Source organism: Scyliorhinus torazame, chromosome 5 (assembly GCF_047496885.1).
Source record: "Scyliorhinus torazame isolate Kashiwa2021f chromosome 5, sScyTor2.1, whole genome shotgun sequence".
Taxonomy (NCBI): Eukaryota; Metazoa; Chordata; class Chondrichthyes; order Carcharhiniformes; family Scyliorhinidae; genus Scyliorhinus; species Scyliorhinus torazame.
This window is the reverse complement of record NC_092711.1, coordinates 188,984,444-189,006,932: the sequence shown is the minus strand read 5'-3', so window position 1 is coordinate 189,006,932 and position 22,489 is coordinate 188,984,444. Positions and strand designations below refer to the sequence as shown.

The 22,489-nt window shown below is 47.9% G+C and overlaps 1 protein-coding gene across 1 annotated transcript in view; it reads right to left on the bottom strand.

Moving 5' to 3' along the window:
- The window catches only part of LOC140420835 (uncharacterized), an 89,466-nt gene extending 68,618 nt beyond the window's left edge, over window positions 1-20,848 (bottom strand). Inside the window, exons 1-2 of the mRNA XM_072504908.1 lie at window positions 20,775-20,848; window positions 18,887-19,668 (exon numbers count right to left, since the gene is read on the bottom strand). Coding sequence (XP_072361009.1) covers window positions 18,887-19,572 — 686 coding nt within the window. The 5' untranslated portion in view covers window positions 19,573-19,668; window positions 20,775-20,848. The remainder of the gene's footprint in view (window positions 1-18,886; window positions 19,669-20,774) is intronic.
- Window positions 20,849-22,489: the final 1,641 nt, after the last annotated feature.

Below are 22,489 nucleotides of genomic sequence, written 5' to 3'. Positions count from 1 at the left end.
GGAGTGGATCCATGGAGGTTTGCCAGGCCGCAGGCCAGGGAATTTTCCTTCCTTTTCCACGTCAATAGAGCCGACTCCCGGATAGATTTTTTCATTTTGAGTAGGGCGCTAATCCCGAAGGTGGAGGGAACGGAATACTCGGCCATAGCCATCTCGGACCACGCCCCGCATTGGGTGGAGCTGGAGTTGGGGGAGGAGAGGGACCAGCGGCCGCTGTGGCGCCTTGATGTGGGACTGTTGGCCGATGAGGGGGTGTGCGGGCGGGTGCGGGGGTGTATTGAAAGATACTTGGAGGCCAATGACAACGGGGAGGTGCAGGTGGGGGTAGTCTGGGAGGCGTTGAAGGCGGTGGTCAGGGGAGAGCTAATCTCCATTAGGGCCCACAGGAAGAAGAGAGAGAGGAGGGAGAGGGAGAGGTTGGTGGGGGAGATTTTAAGGGTGGACAGGAGTTATGCAGAGGCCCCCGAGGAGGGGCTACTTAGGGAGCGACAGAACCTCCAGACGGAATTCGACCTGATGACTATGGGGAAAGCAGAGGCACAGTGGAGGAAAGCGCAAGGGGCGGTTTATGAGTATGGGGAGAAGGCGAGTCGGATGCTGGCACATCAGCTTCGTAAGAGGGAGGCAGCGAGGGAGATTGGTGGAGTTCGGGATAGAAGGGGGAATACGGTGCGGAGTGCGATGAGAATAAACAATTTGTTTAGGGCCTTCTATGGGGATCTGTACAGGTCTGAGCCCCCCAGTGGGGGAGGAGGGGATGCGACGATTCCTAGATCAGCTGAGGTTCCCAAGGGTGGAGGAGGAGCAGGTGGCTGGTTTGGGGGCGCCGACTGGGCTGGAGGAGCTGGTTAAAGGATTGGAGAGCATGCAGGCGGGGAAGGCCCCGGGGCTAGATGGGTTCCCGGGTGAATTTTATAGGAAATACGTGGACCTGCTGGGCCCGTTGCTAGTGAGGACTTTTAATAAGACGAGGGAGGGGGGGGGACCCTGCCCCCGACAATGTCCAGGGTGCTGATTTCTTTGATCTTGAAGCGGGACAAGGATCCATTGCAATGTGGGTCGTATAGATCCATCTCGCTCCTCAATATTGACGCTAAGTTGCTGGCGAAGGTGCTGGCTATGAGAATTGAGGACTGGGTCCCCGGGGTGATTCATGAGGACCAGACGGGATTTGTGAAGGGTAGGCAGCTAAATACAAATGTGCGGAGGCTCCTCAATGTGATTATGATGCCCTTGGTGGAGGGGGAAGCGGAGGTAGTGGCAGCTATGGGCGTGGAGAAGGCCTTTGATCGGGTGGAGTGGGAGTATCTTTGGGAAGTGTTGCGGAGGTTTGGGTTCGGGGAGGGGTTCATCAGCTGGGTCAGACTGCTATATAGAGCCCCGGTGGCGAGTGTGGCTACCAACCGGCGGAGGTCGGAGTACTTTCGGCTGTACCAGGGGACGAGACAGGGGTATCCTGTCCCCTTGTTGTTTGCACTGGCCATTGAGCCGCTGCCCATGGCACTGAGGGAGTCCAGGAAATGGAGGGATTGGTTCGGGGGGGAAAGGAACACCGGGTGTCGTTGTATGCCGATAATCTGTTGTTGTATGTTGCGGATCCAGTGGAGGGGATGGCGGAGGTCATGCGGATCCTCAGGGAGTTTGGGGACTTTTCGGGGTACAAACTCAACGTAGGGAAGAGTGAGCTCTTTGTGGTGCCCTCAGGGGACCAGGGAAGAGGGATAGACGAGTTACCACTGAAGAGGGCGGAAAGGAGCTTTCGGTACCTGGGAATCCAAGTAGCTAGGAGTTGGGGGGCCCTGCACAAGCTTAATTTTACGCGGTTGGTGGAGCAGATGGAGGAGGATTTTAAAAGATGGGATATGCTGCCACTCTCACTGGCGGGTAGGGTCCTTCCGAGGTTTCTCTTTGTGTTCCAGTGCCTTCCCATTTTGATCCCCAAGGCCTTTTTCAAACGGGTAAGCAGGAGCATCATGGGATTTGTGTGGGCGAATAAGACCCGAGGGTGAAGAGGGTGTTTCTGGAGCGTAGCAGGGATAGGGGGGAGCTGGCGCTGCCGAATCTGTGTGGCTATTATTGGGCAGCCAATGTGGCGATGATCCGTAAGTGGGTAATGGAGGGAGAGGGGGTAGCGTGGAAGAGGTTAGAGATGGCGTCCTGTGTGGGCACGAGCCTGAGGGCGCTGGTGATGGCACCGCTGCCGCTCTCGCCGACAAGGTACACCACGAGCCCGGAGGTGGCGGCGACGCTAAAGATCTGGGGGCAGTGGAGGCGACACAGGGGCGAGGTTGGGGGCCTCGGTTTGGTCCCCGATTCGTGAGAAGCATCGGTTCAGCCCGGGAAGGATTGATGGGGGGTTTCGGAGCTGACATCGGGCAGGGATTAGAAGAATGGGGGACCTGTTCATCGAAGGGACGTTTGCGAGCCGAGGGGCGTTGGAGAAGTTTGGCTACCCCCGGGAAACACTTTTATGTACATGCAATTGAGGGCGTTTGTGAAGCGGCAGGTGAGGGAATTCCCGCTGCTTCCGGCACGTGGGATTCAGGACAGGGTGATTTCGGGTGTATGGGTTGGAGAAGGCAAGGATTCGGCGATTTATCAGGAGCTGCAGGAAGAGGAGGAGGCCTCGGTGGAGCAGTTAAAGGGCAAGTGGAAGGAGGAGCTTGGGGAGGAGATAGATGAGGGTCTGTGGGTTGATGCCCTGAGTAGGGTTAATTCTTCCTCCTCTTGCGCCAGGCTCAGCCTAATACAGTTCAAGGTTACTCACAGAGCGCATATGACAAGGGCGAGGTTGAGTCGGTTCTTTGGAGTTGAGGACAGATGTGGGAGGTGCCCGGGCAGCTCGGTAAATCACGTCAATATGTTCTGGTCGTGCCCGGCACTAGATGGGTTTTGGAGGGGTTTTGCGAGGACTATGTCCAAGGTGGTGAACGCCCGGGTCAAGCCGAGCTGAGGATTAGCATTATTTGGGGTATCAGACGAGCCGGGAGTGCAGGAGCCGAAAGAGGCCGGTATTCTGGCCTTTGCGTCCCTGGTAGCCCGGCGGAGGATTTTGCTACTATGGGAGGATGTGAAGCCCCCTAGTGTGGAAGCTTGGATCAATGACATGGCAGGGTTCATCAAGCTGGAGAGGATAAAGTTTGCCATGCGTGGGTCTGTGCAGGGGTTCCTCAGGCAGTGGCAACCGTTCCTAGACTATCTCACGGAGCGTTAGGAGGAGGTCAGCAGCAGCAGCAGCGCAGGGGCGGTGAGGGGTGGGGGGGGGGGGGGGGGGGGCATTTCTCTTGGGGTGGTGTTTGGGTTAAGGTGGGCTTTTTTTCCTATTTCTGCTTTTTACTGTTATATGGGGGGTTACTGTACATGGGGGAAATCCAATGTATAATTTCTACTTGTGTTCTTTTTGTGTTTGTTGAAAATTTGTTGAAAAACTTGAATAAATATATATTTTTTTAAATGACTGCTGCAATTGATTCACTGATCAAAATTGTGACACCCCCTCCCCTTTTACATCCTTCCCTATCTCACCTGAAGATCCTATATCCTGGAATATTGAACTGTCAATCCTGTACCTCTCTCAACTCAGTGTCAGCAATAACATCATATCCCCATGTTTCAAATTGTGCCCTCAATTCATCTGTCTTGTTCGTCAAGAATCCTCACATTAAAATACCATCCAATCTTGCCAAATTCCCTTGTGACTTAACTAGTTGAGACATTCTGTGCCTTCCTGACTCACTTGATGTCTCCTCTAATTCTGGCTGTGCATCTATCCCTGCTGAACCTTCTCTCAGGATCCCAGGCCAAGTTAACAAGGACACTGATCCCATTTTGGTCCAGGTGCAGGCTATCCATCTTTTACAGGTCCCACCGTCCTCAAAAACTTTCCCAATGTCCCAGAAATCTAAAGCCCTTCCTCCTTTTAAAAAGAATTTAGAGTACTCGATTATTTTTTTCCAATTAAGGCGCAATTTAGCGTGGCCAATCCACCCACCATGCACATCATTGGGTTTGGGGGTGAAACCCATGCAGACACGGGGAGAATGTGCAGCCCTCCCTCCTGCACCATTTCTCCAGCCACACATTCATCTGGACTAACATCCTGGGCGGGATTCTCCGAAATGGAGGCAGAGTGTTTGTGCTGTCGTGAACGCCGTCGAGGTTCACGACGTCGCGAAACATCCCCTATCCCGACCGATTCTGGGCCCGATAATGGGCTAGGAGCGGCGCCGCGTCATTTACACGTGCCAGGCCTTGGCGCCGCGTAAAGGCGGCGCCGCATACATGACGCGGCCGGCGCCGCATAACTGGCATCACCTGCGCATGCGTGGTTGCCGTCCTCTCCGAGTCCGCCCCGCAAGAAGATGTCAGACGGATCTTGCGGGGCTGTGGAAGAAAGGAGGCTCTCCTTCAGAGAGGACGGCACGACGATCGGTGGGCACTGATCGCGGGCCAGACCCCATTTGAGGACCCCCCCAGTGCAGGATCCCCCCTCCCCGCCCCCGCAGGCCGCCCCCCCCAGCATTCCCGCGCTGTTCCCGCCGGCAGCGACCAGGTGTGGACGGCGCCGGGGGGAACCCGCCGTTTTGGGCTGGCCGCTCGGCCCATCCGGGCCTGAGAAGAGCAGGGGTGCCGGAGAATCGCCATTTTGGGCGTCTCGGGCGATTCTCCGGCCTGCGCCGCGCGGAAATCGACGGAGCCGTTCTCGCCGCTTGGGAGAATCGCGGGAGGGCGCCGGACCGGCGTCGCAGGAACATTTGGCGACCCAGGCGATTCTCCCAACCGGCGCCGGAGCGGAGAATCGCGCCCCTTATTTCTATACTCACTAGCATGAAATCCAGAGATTACTACCACTGGGTCCAGTTTTTTAATCTACTTCCTAGCTCCCCAAATTCTGCTTTCAGGACCTCATCCCAATATTTGACTGTAGATCATAGAGGTTCTTGTTCAAATCCAGGCACCCCCTTTGCTGGTTAGCTGTCATTTTCATGCAATGCTAATTCAAATAATCCTTACAACTATAATTACAATTGCAGCCACTTTGAGGCTCTTCTGCTCAAAACGTGTGATGTAAAAGCAAATACATGTTTCTTTAGTTGTCTTATATCTCAGCTGGCTGGTTGCTGGCCTTCGTCAGTGGAAACAATTTCTTCCTATCCGCTCGAACAGACCGCCCAATCCCCACTATGTCACCTCACATTCACAATGTTGAACAGCTCCAGTAAATCTCAATTTAACCTTCTTTGCAATTCAATGTGTTGGATATTAGTAGATTATATTGTGCTCACTAAACCTACAAACAGTATTTACGCAATACCCAATTGAACGAGTCACAAATAAAAGTCACAGCAACTACCTACATCTTTTCACTGTAAAATACCGACATTTGAGAGATAAGCTGACTGTTGTGAATCTGAACATGAGCACCATGGGATTAGTGTAACTGAGTGACTTGTTTCCCATTGTTTGTCTGTCACATTTGTAATTCAAATTGTATTGGATACTGAAGCACATCTCATTACAAAACAAGGGCACAAAGCAGGAAAATATTAAATCCAGGAACAAATCCTGAGGGAAATGGATCACGATGTTTGGAAAGAGGTGCAGCTAAGAAGTGAAAGCTGTGAATTATGTTTTGATGATTGAGTATAAAGCATTGGATAATAATACTAATCTTTATTGTCACAAGTAGTCTTACATTAACACTGCAATGAAGTTCCTATGAAAAGCCCCTAGTCGCCACATTCCGGCGCATGTTCGGGTACACAGAGGGAGAATTTAGAATGTCCAAATTACCTGACAGCACGTCTTTCAGGACTTGTGGGAGGAAACCCACGCAGTCACGGAGAGAACGTGCAGACTCCACACAGACAATGACCGAAGCCAGGAATTGAACCTGGGACCCTGGCACTGTGAAGCAACAGCGCTAACCACTGTGCTACTGTGCCGCCCATATTTGGGAATACTTGGCGATATTGACTCTGGTGGTCAATTTCCTTCTCTCCCTTACTTTCATAGAGGCTTCAGAATCAACAGTATCAGTTAAACATGAATGGAGAAGTTCTTAACTGAAGGCATTACACTACAATGGTATTGACATATTACAAGGAACGACTGACAGATAGCCTGACACAGAAAATAGACAGACTGGGAGTGAACTGAATTTACGTGCAGAAGAAAGCCATTCGACCCATCGAGTCTGCCCTTGGAAAGAGCACCTTACTCAAGCCCACGCCTCAACCTTATCTTCCTAACCCAGTAACCTCACCTAATCTTTTGGATACTAAGAGGCAATTTAGCATGGCAAATCCACCTAACCTGCACATCTTTGGACTGTGGGAGGAAACCAGGGCACTCGGAGGAAACCCACACAGACACAGGGAGAACGTACAGACTCCACACAGACAATGACCCAAGCCGGGAATCGAACCCGGGTCTCTGGTGCTGTGAAGCACTAGTGCTAACCACTGTGTTACCATGCCGCCCAGAGTGAGAGGTATCCTGGGGATTGGAAAAGAGGGTGATGGGGATTGCCAGTCTATCCTAAATAGGATTTCTAAATAGGTTTAGAAGGACAAATTAAGTTACTGAGGATGCAGAATCAGTTAGAAAATATCCACAAGGTGGATACAGGTGAACAGAGAGTTGGAGAATCTTTAAAGTCTGTGCATAAACTTTTGTACTTATGACAATTTAGAATTGTGTGAAATGATGTACAGGTGAAGAGGGTCAATGGTTATGACATTTTAGTGGAAAGGTTTTGACATTTATTCTTGGTGGCAGCTCAAGTGTTGCATTGCTGATTCTGACCATTCTTATCACTTCAGTGTGTTATCTATGGTCTGTCATCAAGAAATTAGGAAAACAGGCTCGTAGCTTGGAAATAGCGAGGTTAGTCAGAAATCAGTTGTGAAAAGTAAATAAGGATATTTTTCAAGGCCAGGATATCTGTAAGAAATCACCATCTAATAACTTTATAAAATCATCAGGAATGTATTGACTATTTGGTTAAGGACCAGGGTTCAGAAAACTCCAAAGTATATCATGGAGTTCACTTGATCCACAACTTTTAATAGATTTTGGTTATGAGGAGCAGAGGGGCCCACTTTACAGGTGTGATGCAACAGCGAACTAAAAGTATTTTTAAACAAAAATAATGTTTATTCTACAAATCCAGTTAATATTTTATAAACACACCGTAAAGTTTATCAACTACCAACACACAAATTATCCCCACAGGTACAATACTATATAGATAATCCTTAATAACTTTCCAAACAACAACCATTTTTAAATAAAGGCAGCAGGTTTAAATTCTCTACAGAAACAGATATTACTTTGAAATCATCAAGTGATCTTTAGGTTGCAGAGAGATCAATACACATTTGCTTGGTTTGAATGCAGCTTTCCAACTGAGAGCAAAGCTAAGACACACTGCAGCTGCCAGCTCAAAATGAAAGCAAAAAGACAGAATCACATTCCAGCTCCGCCCACAGGCCTAGCCAGTTCTCTATCCACCTTGCCAGCTCACCCCTGATCCCGTGTGACTTCACCTTTTGTACTAGTCTACCATGAGGGAACTTGTCAAAGGCCTTACTGAAGTCCATATAGACAACATCTACTGCCCTACCTGCATCAATCATCTTAGTGACCTCCTCGAAAAACTCTATCAAGTTAGTGAGACACGACCTCCCCTTCACAAAACCGTGCTGCTTCTCACTAATACGTCCATTTGCTTCCAAATGGGAGTAGATCCTGTCTCGAAGAATTCTCTCCAGTAATTTCCCTACCACTGAAGTAAGGCTCACCGGCCTGTAGTTCCCGGGATTATCCTTGCTACCCTTCTTAAATAGAGGAACAACATTGGCTATTCTCAAGTCCTCCGGGACATCCCCTGAAGACAGCAAGGATCCAAAGATTTCTGTCAAGGCCTCAGCAATTTCCTCTCCAGCCTCCTTCAGTATTCTGGGGTAGATCCCATCAGGCCCTGGGGACTTATCTACCTTAATATTTTTTAAGACACCCAACACCTCGTCTTTTTGGATCACAATGTGACCCAGGCTATCTACACCCTCTTCTCCAGACTCAACATCTACCAATTCCTTCTCTTTGGTGAATACTGAGGCAAAGTATTCATTTAGTACCTTGCCCATTTCCTCTGGCTCCACACATAGATTCCCTTGCCTATCCTTCAGTGGGCCAACCCTTTCCCTGGCTACCCTCTTGCTTTTTATGTACGTGTAAAAAGCCTTGGGATTTTCCTTAACCCTATTTGCCAATGACTTTTCGTGACCCCTTCCAGCCCTCCTGACTCCTTGCTTAAGTTCCTTCCTACTTTCCTTATATTCCACACAGGCTTCGTCTGTTCCCAGCCTTTTAGCCCTGACAAATGCCTCCTTTTTCTTTTTGACGAGGACTACAATATCACTCGTCATCCAAGATTCCCGAAAATTGCCGTATTTATCTTTCTTCCTCACAGGAACATGCCGGTCCTGTATTCCTTTCAACTGCCACTTGAAAGCCTCTCACATGTCAGATGTTGATTTGCCCTCAAACATCCGCCCCCAATCTATGTTCTTCAGTTCCCGCCTAATATTGTTATAATTAGCCTTCCCCCAATTTAGCACATTCATCCTCGGACCACTCTTATCCTTGTCCACCAGTACTTTAAAACTTACTGAATTGTGGTCACTGTTACCGAAATGCTCCCCTACTGAAACATCTACCACCTGGCCGGGCTCATTCCCCAATACCAGGTCCAGTACCGCCCTTTCCCTAGTTGGACTGTCTACATATTGTTTTAAGAAGCCCTCCTGGATGCTCCTTACAAACTCCGCCCCGTCTAAGCCCCTGGCACTAAGTGAGTCCCAGTCAATATTGGGGAAGTTGAAGTCTCTCATCACCACAACCCTGTTGTTTTTATTCTTGTCCAAAATCTGTCTACCTATCTGCTCCTCTATCTCCCGCTGGCTGTTGGGAGGCCTGTAGTATACCCCCAACATTGTGACTGCACCCTTCTTATTCCTGATCTCTACCCATATAGCCTCACTGCCCTCTGAGGTGTCCTCTCGCAGTACAGCTGTGATATTCTCCCGAACAAGTAGCGCAACTCCACCTCCCCTTTTACATCCCCCTCTATCCCGCCTGAAGCATCTAAATCCTGGAACATTTAGATGGGACATCGAAATTGATGGTTTAAATCGATGTGTGTGTAGTTTTGGGATTGATGGGACATCGAATTGATGGTTTAATTCCATACGTGTGTAGTTTTGGGATTGATGCGGCATCGAATTGATGGCTTAATTCCATGTGTGAGTGTTTTTGATGAACTGATGGGACCTCAGGAAGGAGGGTTGAGTTCCATGAGTATTTTTAAATCTGTAGTTGATTAAGCTAAAATTGTATCCTTGGACTGTAGTGGCAAGAAACACAGTCTTGAGGACTAGTTAGAGATTATGGGGAAATGTTCGGATAAATTTCAAAACAAAAGAACATCCATAGAACTGGATGCTGCATGTTAGTTAAAGCAGAAGTCTCTCAAAGGGATAACAGCAGCCAAAGTTAAAGACTACAGACAGTGTTTCTCACATTGGCTTTGAGATAACAGTGGTGTAATCGGATACCTTTCTTTTGGGTCAGTGAAACTCCAGCAAATTTACGTTTTGAATTAATTAAAGGAAACCAGTGGATTTCTCCACCTCTTTGATTAAAGTTTATTATTTTACCAAGCAATTGATTGAAATTGCCAGAATCTTAAGTTTGAATCACTTGAAATAATGTTTATTTTATTTTATTTGTGAATTAATAGAAACTTAAAGAAACTCACTGACACCATTTTAAAAAGTGTAAATCTGGAGATGACAGTTGACTTTGCTCCGGTGTAAATCACCGCAGCTAACTGCTCCCTCATTGATAGCAGCCAACATTTTTGTGAATATAAGAAAAACTTGTTAAAAGAAAAATTGTTAAGATAAATAATTAATTAAGTTGTAAAAGTTATACAAGTTTGTGTTAAAAAATCATAAATTCAGTTCTGAGTTGAGATCAGAGCTAAGCTTGCAGGTTGCAGTAATTCAATTTGAATTTTCAAACATTTTAAGTTTTAAAAGAACACTGTTAAAACCTTTTAAATAATTTTGCCAAGTAGCAAAAATTGCCATTGATTATAAAAAGGCAAATAAATTTAAAAAACGAGAGCCAAAGGATGAAAGCTAAAGAGTTAATTAGATTATGGAGACAATATTGTCAACATGAGAGGGATAAGATCATGTTATTAAGTTGGCAAGAAAATGCCCTTAAAATGGGGATTCCAATTAGTGAAAGGGGGAACCAGAAAACTCTGGAGATCTTGAAAAAGGAGTGTGCATTCAAAAAAAACGTGCAAGTAAAGAGAGGGTGGACTCGAGTTTAAAAATGGGCTACGTAGTTCAATGGCTGGCCTTGCATTGACAGAAGGAGATGAGGACCCAGAGAATTGGACCATGACGGCCAGAGTCTCAACTGCACCAGTAGCATTGTCTGCACTAATTCCGGAACAACCAGGGTATCATAATTTATATCCAGTCACTGCTCCCCAGATTCAAATCATGCCAGCCTCTCCATCCCCTTCGGTTGATAGCTTCGGTCCTATTTCAGCATCTTCACCGTTTGTTAGAGAAGGGGAGCTCTGTTCAACAAGCCCAGTTAGCTCTAGGACCCGATAGTGGACAACGAGAGAGAGGCCTGATCCTATCCAGAAACAATAACGCATACCACCTACATCCCTTCAGACCGATATGGTAGGACAGAAAAGTATGAGAACAAAGAAAGAGGATGGGAATGGTTCTGAGGAGCTGGAGCTCCCCCTAATGGAAGGGAAGGACGGTGAAGTCTTTGAAGAGCCAGAGGAATCCGCTAGAGCGCCCCCTAGTGAGACTCTGAGACAGTTGCCGATTAGGAAAATACCAAACGCTGCTGCTGTCACGGCGTCCGCCCAGCCCACGATAGACGTTTATTTCCCATGGAGACCCAGTGAGATGATGGCTATTCTGGCTGCAATCCCAGACAGGAAGAAATCTCCTGCTGCTTTCGTGGATTATCTGAGAACTACCATCTCAGTTTATCAAGCTGATTCAAGGGACCTCTGGGCCCTAGTCCAGCAGGTTTTAACACCAGCAGAGTACCGCAATCATCTCAATCACTTGAATTATGCCAGCCACGCCACACTTCAGCAAGCCCATGCTTTGGACGATCATAGACAGGCACATATCCTGAATGCGTTGAATGTCACATTTCAAAAGCCCTTCAATATTTCTGCTATCTTAGACCTCAAACCTAAAAAGACTGAAGAGCCAGAGGAATTTCTGGAACGTTTTAATGAAATCTACTGTGGGCAGTCAGATGACTTGCTGTACCAAAATGGTCAGAATTCCCCTCAATATTGTGCTATGTTAATGCATTGCCTACCACCTTCCGTGGCTACCGCCGTGAAATATAATAACATGAATTGGACAGAGAACGACCCTTCTCAGATGGCCAGGGCAGTCAGATTTTATTGGAAGGAGGGTGTAGGCCAGGAAGGAGGCTCAGTTACAAAGATCAAGGCTGAGTATGTAATGAAAAAGGATGATCTGAGACCCCAACCAGCGGCAGATACGGTGGCTTACCAGCTGGAACCCCAATATTGTGACCTTGGGTGGGTGGATCAACATGGGGTAGGATATCAAAGCCACCCAAATGGACTTTCAGCTCCTCTTTATGGCCCACCGTATGCACCAACAGCTTCACAACTGCCGTCACCTCTGAGGGGCCATTGGTCTTCTGGGAAAAGAGGACGGGGCAGATATAGAGGGAACAATACATGTTTTAACTGCGGCCGTGCAGATCACTGGCAACAGGAATGCCCCTTTAAAAGACGGGCAGCAGAAGGAGACTACCCGACCCAAAGGAGGGAGTACCCACCAAGGGGAGGACAGACGAGATACACTGACTTCTCCCAGGCAAACCCTTTCCCAACACAGGATTGACTAGCTAATTTAGTCATAAGGACTTTCCAATCGGACAGGGAACCTATTATTGCTCTGCAGATAGGAGATCAACACTGCCCATTTGTAATCGAAACTGGAGCAGCCATGTCTTCGGTGCAATCAGAACTTCGACTACCACTATCTGACCACACGCAGCATTTGTCGGGGTTCCAAGGACAGGTGTGTGAGTATCCTATTTCTGAACCTGTGACAGTCACTTACGAGAATAAGTCTGCAGATCATCAGTTTGTGGTGACTACTGGATTGGACTGTAACTTGTTGGCCCGAGATTTACTGTGTATCTTCCAGCTACAGCTAGAGTGCGGAGATGAAGGGGTAACGGTTCAATCATGGAGGATGAAGCAACAGTGCTATATTTCTATCACTCCCCAGTGGTGGACGTTAGACATTGAACATTCACTGCACCACGTTACCCTGGCCTATGACAGAACCGGACAAAACAGGGAGTTGGAGGACAAATACCGGCCGTTAATTGGGACCGAATGGCCAGTCAAGGTTACAGCCACAGTCACGGGAAAAGAAGGTACAGCCGATTTTGTTACAATACCACCACATTTATGGCCACAGTCAGCTTCTGTCAGCCCTCATATTACACGTCAGGACCACGACCAGTACCATGCCAAGGATATGGGGCCTATGGTAAGGAGGGCAGTGGATCATTCAGATCCAACAGAGTACACACTTCAAGTAATGCCAGACGGCACTTCCATAAAATATTTTGAGGTCCCTGAAACGATTAACACTCGACTTCAGCCAACCCACAGCTCTGGAAGAATAAGGGATTGCTTACCTCGGCCGGCACGGAAATATCCCACCGGGAATATCCCACCGGGGTTTAGTTAATGACCTACTGCAGGTCCTCCTTATGCCCGCGCAATTTCCGACCCCAGTTGACGTTGGTAATGAACAAGCAGATTGTGCAGCCGCGCAAATTCAGGAAGTGATGGTGCCTAAAATGTTAAGTCAGTCTAAACGATCTACTATAAATAGGTCTGCTTCTGAAAAGCCAATGCCAACCATCCAAGACGTCATAAGGTTACAGGAGGGCGCTCCTGAGAGTGATAAACAAATGTGGAAACGGTTAGGTTGTACATATGATTCTGTTTCCTCTTTATGGACCACGCCAGCACATCAGACCTGTATGTCTGATGTACTGGCTTTATGGATCATCGAATGTGTACACTTTGCAACTCATTGTGGGGCTCGCGGGACTAGTGATTTGTTGCTGGACACTTGGTGGCACCCTAAAATGCAGGGGCTGGCCCAGAGTATCAGTGATCGGTGTTTGATTTGTCAGCAATATTCCACCGGCAAAGGTATACCTTGTGGTATGAGGCAAACCCCGTTGCCCAGTGGTCCCTTTGAGACGCTCCAAATGGATTACATTGAGTTGGAAAGGTGTCAATGTTATAAATATGTTTTGGTCATTGTGGATGTGTTCAGCAGATGGGTCGAGGCGTATCCGACTACCGATAATAAAGCTGCTACTGTGGTTAAAGTTCTGATGCGGGAAATCATTCCCCGGTACAGTATACCAGCTCAGTTAAGTTCTGATAACAGGCCTCACTTTATTGGACAGATTAATAGAGAGTTCTGCTCCCAGTTGGGCATACGCCAGCAGTTACACTGTGCGTACAGACCGCAGGTGGCCGGGTTGGTTGATTGACACAATCAGACCCTCAAAACTAAATTGGCTAAATTAAGAGCAGACATGGGACTGACATGGCTTAAGTTTCTCCCCGTTGTCCTCTTCCAGCTGCGGGTTACACCTGCAGGACCGGCCCGACTCTCTCCTGCCGAGATCTTTTATGGCAGGCCCCTTAGAACTCCCTGCAACCTGCATGTTCCCAGACTGGTTCAGTTTCACCATATGACTGAAGAAATGACCACCTATGTTCTAGCCCTCACTAAGGTCCTCAAAGAGCTCCATGGCCAGGTCCGCGCGGCTCACCCGCCACCGCCCCCATTACCTAGCTCACTTTCAGTGCAGCCCGGTAGTTATGTCATGGTCAAAAATTGGACTCGGAAAGGGTCGGAGCCACATGGCAGAGACCCTTCCAAGTTCTCCTTACCACCCCCACTGCAGTTAAAGTGGAGGGGCGGAGTGCTTGGGTCCACCTCCACCACTGTAAATTGGGTCCACCTCTACCACTGTAAAAAGGTCGGTTACCAACCTGCCTCCCTTCCCCAGCGCTGTTTTACAGGTGTGAAGCATGATGGGGTGGCTGCGCACCGCTGTGTAATCTTCGGCCTCGCCTCGCTTGGAGTGACATCGGCGACAGACATGGAAAAGGGAAATATCATCTACATCTGTAACCCCAACCAAACTACAAGGACATTTTGTTTGTGCAGAGGTGATGTTCTTCGCTGTCCCTATATACGAGGACATGGTATCGACTCATGGAAGGTCATCAGGTTAACGGACAATGCAGGACTCATGAAGCAATTACACCAGTCCCTGCGAAGGGAAGGGAACATTACATGGACATTGCCTTGTTTTTGGAGTACATGTAAATTTGATTTTGGATGTGTTAAGATTGGTGCGATAAAGGTAAAATCAGACCGTCAGGAGAGAGTAGGAAGAGGTTGTGAGAGAGAGAGGGGGACTAGAGAGAGGACGGGGCGTGTAAGGAGGGGAGTACAACTAGAACGTAGGTTATAAGGAGATACACTTAATTCATTTAGGACCCAGACTGAGGAAAACCCAGGTAGTATGAATCTCTTCTACCAGATTTACCACCGCTTGTATGGCCAGGGACGGGTTGTCTGCTACCCGAACCCCGCATCGGTGTCTAGGTTATTTTCTGTTTCACCGCTTTGGGGCACTCCCCAAACGGTGGTTCATTGTCAGCGTTCCGAGCCAACGCCCGAGCAAGTCTCTCTTCCTTACGATCCGGGTTCAGCACCACCGGCTATTTGCCTTCTCCTTCCTCGGGATAATTCCCACTCACAGTATGATAGGCTGCAACGGTGGAGGGCGTACATACCTAGCCACTTCACTCCCAATAGAGACTCCCGGTCGTACGAGAATTGTTTTGGCAGTGACGGGTACGGCTGTTTGCTGGTAGAGGTGGAAACGAATATAACATGTCTGTTCCCCACCTGTACGGACAGAAAGTGTACATATCACTCAGGCGTCTGGCCAATGCGTCTGTTACAACACCACCTGCGTTCCATTGAACGCCGGCCTCCAGCTCCTTTGTGGTTGGGCGAATGTCTCTCATATCACTGTTGGGACTAGGGCTTTACGCATTGCTGGGAGGCCCGAATGGGCGTTCCAAAGCTGGATAAACTGGGCTACTGGGGATCCCTACGCAACCGATATACTGATTGTGATGCTAGCCTGTACACGGAGCAAGGATACTACTTTTTTTTTAATGGCACAGCGACCAATGTTTTGTCACCCCCATTTCCCTCCAAATTGCTGTCGGGACTCAAGTCCCTACCACAGTCCCCTGCCCCTCTGCGTGGATATTGCACAATCAGTTAGCACGCCGGGCAGTCTCTGCTGAATTCTGCGAGAACTGGAAAAAACCTCAGGTTCTCACACCCATCCGGGGCCACTCAGCCAGGTGGGGAATTCTGAGGGTCTTGACACTGGGAGGTGTGGGGGGTTCCTTGGCGGTCAGCGATAGGAATTATTTTATTTGTGGCCTTACCATCCTGGGAAACGAAACCTTGGGAGCCCTCGGGGCAATAACCAAGGAATTGTCTCAGCTGCGGTTGTTTTCAATGCAGAACCGGTATGCTCTTGACTATCTTCTGGCCCGAGAGTGTGGGGTATGTGCCATAGTGCAGGGCAAGTGTATCATGGGAGTTCAAGACCTAATCGCTAACATCACTAAATTTATGGATCGCATACGGGATCACCTGGACGGAATGCAGGACCCTGGCTCTTGGAGTAACTGGGGGTTTGGAGGTTGGAAGGACTGGTTGATAAATATGGCCATGTATTTAGCAGTGGCACTCGGCCTGGCCATCCTTAAATGCGTGATGGGTAGAATGCGGGGTGCACTGGAACAGATGGACGCCCCTAGAATCTTGGCTGTTAGGATCCATGAGGGTGCAGCGGATGACGGGGGGCTGCAACAGGAATTGGAAATGCAGCGACGAATCTTGTAGATGAGGGGCCGTAGCTACGGATTGAATAGATAGGTTATCATGAAATGATAAAAGGAGGGAATGATGAATGTGATATAAAAGTTTGTTTAAATATTAGTTACAGTAATGTAGATGTACATAGAACATAGAAAATACAGCACAGAACAGGCCCTTCGGCCCACGATGTTGTGCCGAACCTTTGTCCTAGATTAATCATAGATTATCATTGAATTTACAGTGCAGAAGGAGGCCATTCGGACCATTGAGTCTGCACCGGCTCTTGGAAAGAGCACCCTACCCAAGGTCAACACCTCCACCCAACACCAAGGGCAATTTGGACACTAAGGGCAATTTATCATTGGCCAATTCACCTAACCCGCACATCTTTGGACTGTGGGAGGAAACCGGAGCACCCGGAGGAAACCCACGCAGACACGGGGAGGATGTGCAGACTCCGCACAGACAATGACCCAAGCCGGAATCGAACCTGGGACCCTGGAGCTGTGAAGCAATTGTGCTATCCACAATGCTACCGTGCTGCCCTTAAGAACAAATAAATCTACACTATATCATTTTACCGTAATCCATGTACCTATCCAATAGCTGCTTGAAGGTCCCTAATGTTTCCGACTCAACTACTTCCACAGGCAGTGCATTCCATGCCCCCACTACTCTCTGGGTAAAGAACCTACCTCTGATATCCCTCCTATATCTTCCACCTTTCACCTTAAATTTATGTCCCCTTGTAATGGTTTGTTCCACCCGGGGAAAAAGTCTCTGACTGTCTACTCTATCTATTCCCCTGATCATCTTATAAACCTCTATCAAGTCGCCCCTCATCCTTCTCCGCTCTAATGAGAAAAGGCCTAGCGCCCTCAACCTTTCCTCGTAAGACCTACTCTCCATTCCAGGCAACATCCTGGTAAATCTTCTTTGCACCTTTTCCAGAGCTTCCACATCCTTCCTAAAATGAGGCGACCAGAACTGTACACAGTACTCCAAATGTGGCCTTACCAAAGTTTTGTACAGCTGCATCATCACCTCACGGCTCTTAAATTCAATCCCTCTGTTAATGAACGCGAGCACACCATAGGCTTTCTTCACAGCTCTATCCACTTGAGTGGCAACTTTCAAAGATGTATGAACATAGACCCCAAGATCTCTCTGCTCCTCCACATTGCCAAGAACTCTACCGATAACCCTGTATTCCGCATTCATATTTGTCCTTCCAAAATGGACAACCTCACACTTTTCAGGGTTAAACGCCATCTGCCACTTCTCAGCCCAGCTCTGCATCCTATCTATGTCTCTTTGCAGCCGACAACAGCCCTCCTTACTATCCACAACTCCACCAATCTTCGTATCGTTTGCAGATTTACTGACCCACCCTTCAACTCCCTCATCCAAGTCATTAATGAAAATCACGAACAGCAGAGGACCCAGAACTGATCCCTGCGGTACGCCACTGGTAACTGGGATCCAGGCTGAATATTTGCCATCCACCACCACTCTCTGACTTCTATCGGTTAGCCAGTTCGTTATCCAACTGGCCAAATTTCCCACTATCCCATGCCTCCTTACTTTCTGCATAAGCCTACCATGGGGAACTTTATCAAATGCCTTACTAAAATCCATGTACACTACATCCACTGCTTTACCTTCATCCACATGCTTGGTCACCTCCTCAAAGAATTCAATAAGATTTGTAAGGCAAGACCTATCCCTCACAAATCCGTGCTGACTATCCCTAATCAAGCAGTGTCTTTCCAGATGCTCAGAAATCCTATCCTTCAGTACCCTTTCCATTACTTTGCCTACCACCGAAGTAAGACTAACTGGCCTGTAATTCCCAGGGTTATCCCTAGTTTTTTGGCCAGTTTAATTCTAGTGAGTTCACAAAAGACAAAGGACAAAGGATTTCAGGAAGCATGGCAAGGAAGGGGCAGAGGTGTCTGGTAGAGGAGGGGAAAAGGATGCTGGGCAACAAGAGGCCCAGGGTTAAGGAATGAGAAGTGAGCCAATTAGGATGTATGGCCAGGTCAGGAGGGGTATAGGATGACCTATGGGAATCTGTATGTGAAACTTGATGCCATTTGAATGTATTTGCAGAGATCCCTTTGTCTCGGACCTCATTCGGTTCCAAGGGGTCCAGGAGACTGGTTCTGTGTCCCTGAGAAGTGAGTCAGACTTGCAAGTTGGTTAAAAATAAATAATACTATGCCTACAAATCCATCTCGAGTTTTATTGAGGCCAGACTGACGGGTAAAGAATTCAACATTTGTGAAATGGAGCAGGAGGTGGGTCCCGTGGACAAGTTGAACTGAAAGGGCATGAGGGGAGATGGGAGAGAAAGTGGAGAAATATGTGAGTTCAGAACTCCGACAGTGGGAAACTTTAGAGACAGTGTCCCGGAGAGCTACTGGAAGGGAGGGAAGCAGCAGAGACAGCAGATTGGATGTTCTCAATCTTAGTGATAAAGAAGCTCCGTGAGCTCCTCACTCTTGTTGTTGGAGGTGAGGATGGAGGGAACTGGGGAGAGTTAAGAGTCCTTCAAAAGGAGCTAACTTGTGTTTGAGGTATTAAAAAGATTCAACACAATGTTTAAGATAAAGCTGATTTATTTCTGTTTTATCCAGAATATTAACACCTATAAGTGGGATGGAGTATATTAACATCAGCAGAAACAGACCCCAATAAACATAAATCAGTTCTGAGTGTGATTTAGAGGAACATCACATTATTGCTGTTACTTGTGAACTTGCTGGTGTCTCAGCAAGGTAGAGGAGTGAGCAAATTCCTTAAAACAGACAGCACAGGTGAACGGCTTCTCCCCACTGTGAACACGCTGATGCTCCAGAAGGTTGGTTGAGGTAGTGAATCCTTTCCCACACTTGGAGCAGGTGAACGGCCTCTCCCCAGTGTGAACCCGTCGGTGAGTCAGCAGGGTGGATGACTGAGCAAATTTCTTCCCACACTCGAAACAGGTGAATGGTCTTTCCCCAGTGTGAACTCGCTGGTGTACCATGAGATCCGATGATCGCTTGAACCCTGTCCCACAGTGAGTGCACCTGAATGGTTTCTCATCAGTGTGAACACGTTGATGGCGCATCACTTCCCTAGAGGTTTTATAGCACTTCTCACAGTCTGGACATTTGAAAGGTCTCTCATCAGTGTGAACTCGCTGGTGAGCCAACAAGTTGGAGGATTGAGTGAATCCCTTCCCACACTCAGAGCAAGTGAACAGCCTCTCCCCAGTGTGAGTGCGCCGATGAGTTTCCAGCTCAATTGGGTAATCAAATCCTCTTTCACAATACCCACATTTCCATGATTTCTCCCCACTGTAACTGCATTTGTGTTTTGACAGGCCCGATGATCGGCTGAAGCCTCGTCCACACACAGAGCACGTGTACGGTTTCTCCCCAATGTGAACGGTGCTATTTCCTTCCATGTTCAACTCTTATTAGGACTCATTGGGCGACTCTGTCAGATCCTGATGGAATTTTGCTTTCAGTTTGCCAACTGCAAATCTTCCCCTTCTAACACCCTGTGCAATTGATTTAATACAGAAAAAAGAGAGTGAGAGAGAAGCCACAAAAACACAAAGGCAGGTTGTGAACTTGAGCTGAATGAATCGGTAATTTGTGGGGCCGACACAAGGAAATAGTGACAATGAAAGCTGCTGGCTTGTTGTAAAAACCCAACTGGTTCACTAAGGTCCTTCAGGGAAGGGAACCTCTCACCCCGTCTGGGACGACACAAGACTCTGGCAACTATTAGAGAGAAGTAGATGGTGAGAGTTAGGAGAGGCACGTGAAGGAGAATGATGTGCTTTATCTATAAAGTACAAATATTATTGATTTGAACACACTTCGTCCTTCTGCCTCATCAATAAAACATTGTAACTCAAAGTGTGAAGCAGTTTGATGGACAAGTTGTTCCCATTGGCTTTTTGAAAAGATTGCATACTTTGCTTCACAGTGCCAGGTTCAATTCCCGGCTTGGGATGCTGTCTGTGGGGAGTCTGCACATTCTTCCGATGTCTGCGTGGGTTTCCTACGGGTGCTCCAGTTTCCACCAACTCCCGAAAGACGTGCTGTTAGGTAATTTGGACATTCTGAATCCGTGAACCCGAACAGGTGCTGGAATGTGGCGACCAGGGGCTTTTCACAGTAACTTCATTGGTGTTAATGAAAGCCTACTTGTGACAATAAAGATTATTATTACTTTGTTTGGGTGGGGCGCAGTGAGTGGAAAGTTGCTGACGTCAAAGGTTTATTATTGGAACAGATGGTTGGAGGGGAATGGCGGTGTACATCTTAATGGGACCAGGGTGATGGGCGAGACAGGGGCCTGGAGGAATCCATTGAAACTTGGATATAGTTGGGGGGGGGGGGGTGAGCATGGATAAATATGATTGTTTTACATGTTCTGTATTGTTTTTAAATTGCTCCAACAAAAATGGCGGCTGCGCATGCGCTCTGTCGTACATTGTTCGTGAGAAACATGGCGTCGTTTTTAAAAGGAAAGAAAACCTGCGGCTCCCAGTGTAATCGGAAAGCTCTTTTTCGATTTTTACATTTCACACAAGTTTACGAAGCCTTTCCACCGGCCGGCTCCTTTGCACTATTCGTCTCTGCTTTTTTCACTCACCGCTTTCTTTCCAAAAAAGAAGCATCTCCCAATCGCCTTTACTCACTGCGCATGCTCCATCCATGCCCCGCCTCATTTGCAGATTGGTTGGAGGACCAGCCGCTCCGCACGCTCCTCCAGCCCCACCTCCTCTCTTCCTATTGGTCCGAAGCTGCCGTCAATCAGCCGGGCATTGTGACGATTCAAAGGGTGGAAGCAGTCTGATTTGCTGATTATTGGCAGCATTTTCTGTTTGGGAATTAGAGCTAGAGATGGATGTTCAGTTCCCCTCTGGTTGGGGTAGGCATCTTTGTCGATGTGGATGATTCATAATATTACAGACCGGCTCATTGGATTTGCCCATTTGACCTCAGCTTATTTCCAGTTGACAGGAAAACGGCTGAAATAGAGTGTGGTGAATAACAGTTACCTCCCCCTCCCCCTGTGGTACAGTGCCATCAAAAGAGAGGGAATTTAGGCTGTAATGTCTTTGATGTCCTCCTAGTTTGAGGAAGGACATTCTTGCCATTGAAGGTCTTCAGCGAAGGTTCACCCGACTAATTCCCGGGATGGCAGGACTGACATACTGGATCGACGGGGGTTTGTACTCACTGGGGTTTAGAAGAATGAGAGGGAACTTCATAGAAACTTATAAAATCCTGACGGGACCGGACAGGTTAGATGTGGGAAGAATTTTCTCGATGATGGGGACGTCCAGAACGAGGGGTCACAAGCTAATAATAAGGGGTAAGCCATTCAGGATTGAAATGAGGAAGTACTTCTTCTCTCAGAGAGCACCTAAGTGCTAGGGACCAGATGAGGGTAAGGAAAAGCTGGATGGGTCAGGCATATCAGGCATGCTTCGAGGAAGGTATTCAGCAAGAGCGTGGCCTTCACGGCAACCAACACATTGACGGACCCGGGGGGGGGGGGGTTACATAATGGTAAGTGGGTGTTGTCTTATGGACTCTGGGATAACACAGGCTGCAACTGGATGCAGCTTTAACCAGAAGATACTCCAGACCTTGAAGTTAGTTCAATCTCATTTATTGAACCAGTAGCACAGTTAGCACAGTTCTCTATTGTTGCTGCTAACTTTAGCCTTAGTTTAATTGCTCTGTTCTATCACCTTTGTTCTTGAGTCGCCAGGTATCTTTCTGATACTGTCACGTGGCTCAAGTCCGAGTAATGCTCAATAATCCAACACACCGCTTAGAATATAGAACATTACAGCGCAGTACAGGCCCTTCAGCCCTCATTGTTGCGCCGACCTGTGAAGCCACTCTAAAGCCCATCTACACTATTCCCTTATTGTCCATATGTCTATCCAATGACCATTTGAATGTCCTTAGTGTTGGCGAGTCCACTACTGTTGCAGGCACGGCATTCCACGCCCATACTACTCTCTGAGTAAAGAACCTACCTCTGACATCTGTCTTATATCTATCTCCCCTCAATTTAAAGATATGTCCCCTCGTGCTAGACATCACCATCCGAGGAAAAAGGCTCTCACTGTCCACCCTATCCAATCCTCTGATCATCTTGTATGCCTCAATTAAGTCACCTCTTAACCTTCTCTCTAACGAAAACAGCCTCAGGTCCCTCAGCCTTTCCTCATAAGCTCTTCCCTCCATACCAGGCAACATTTTGGTAAATCTCCTCTGCACCCTTTCCAATGCTTCCACAGCCTTCCTATAATGCGGCGACCAAAATTGCACGCAATACTCCAAATGTGG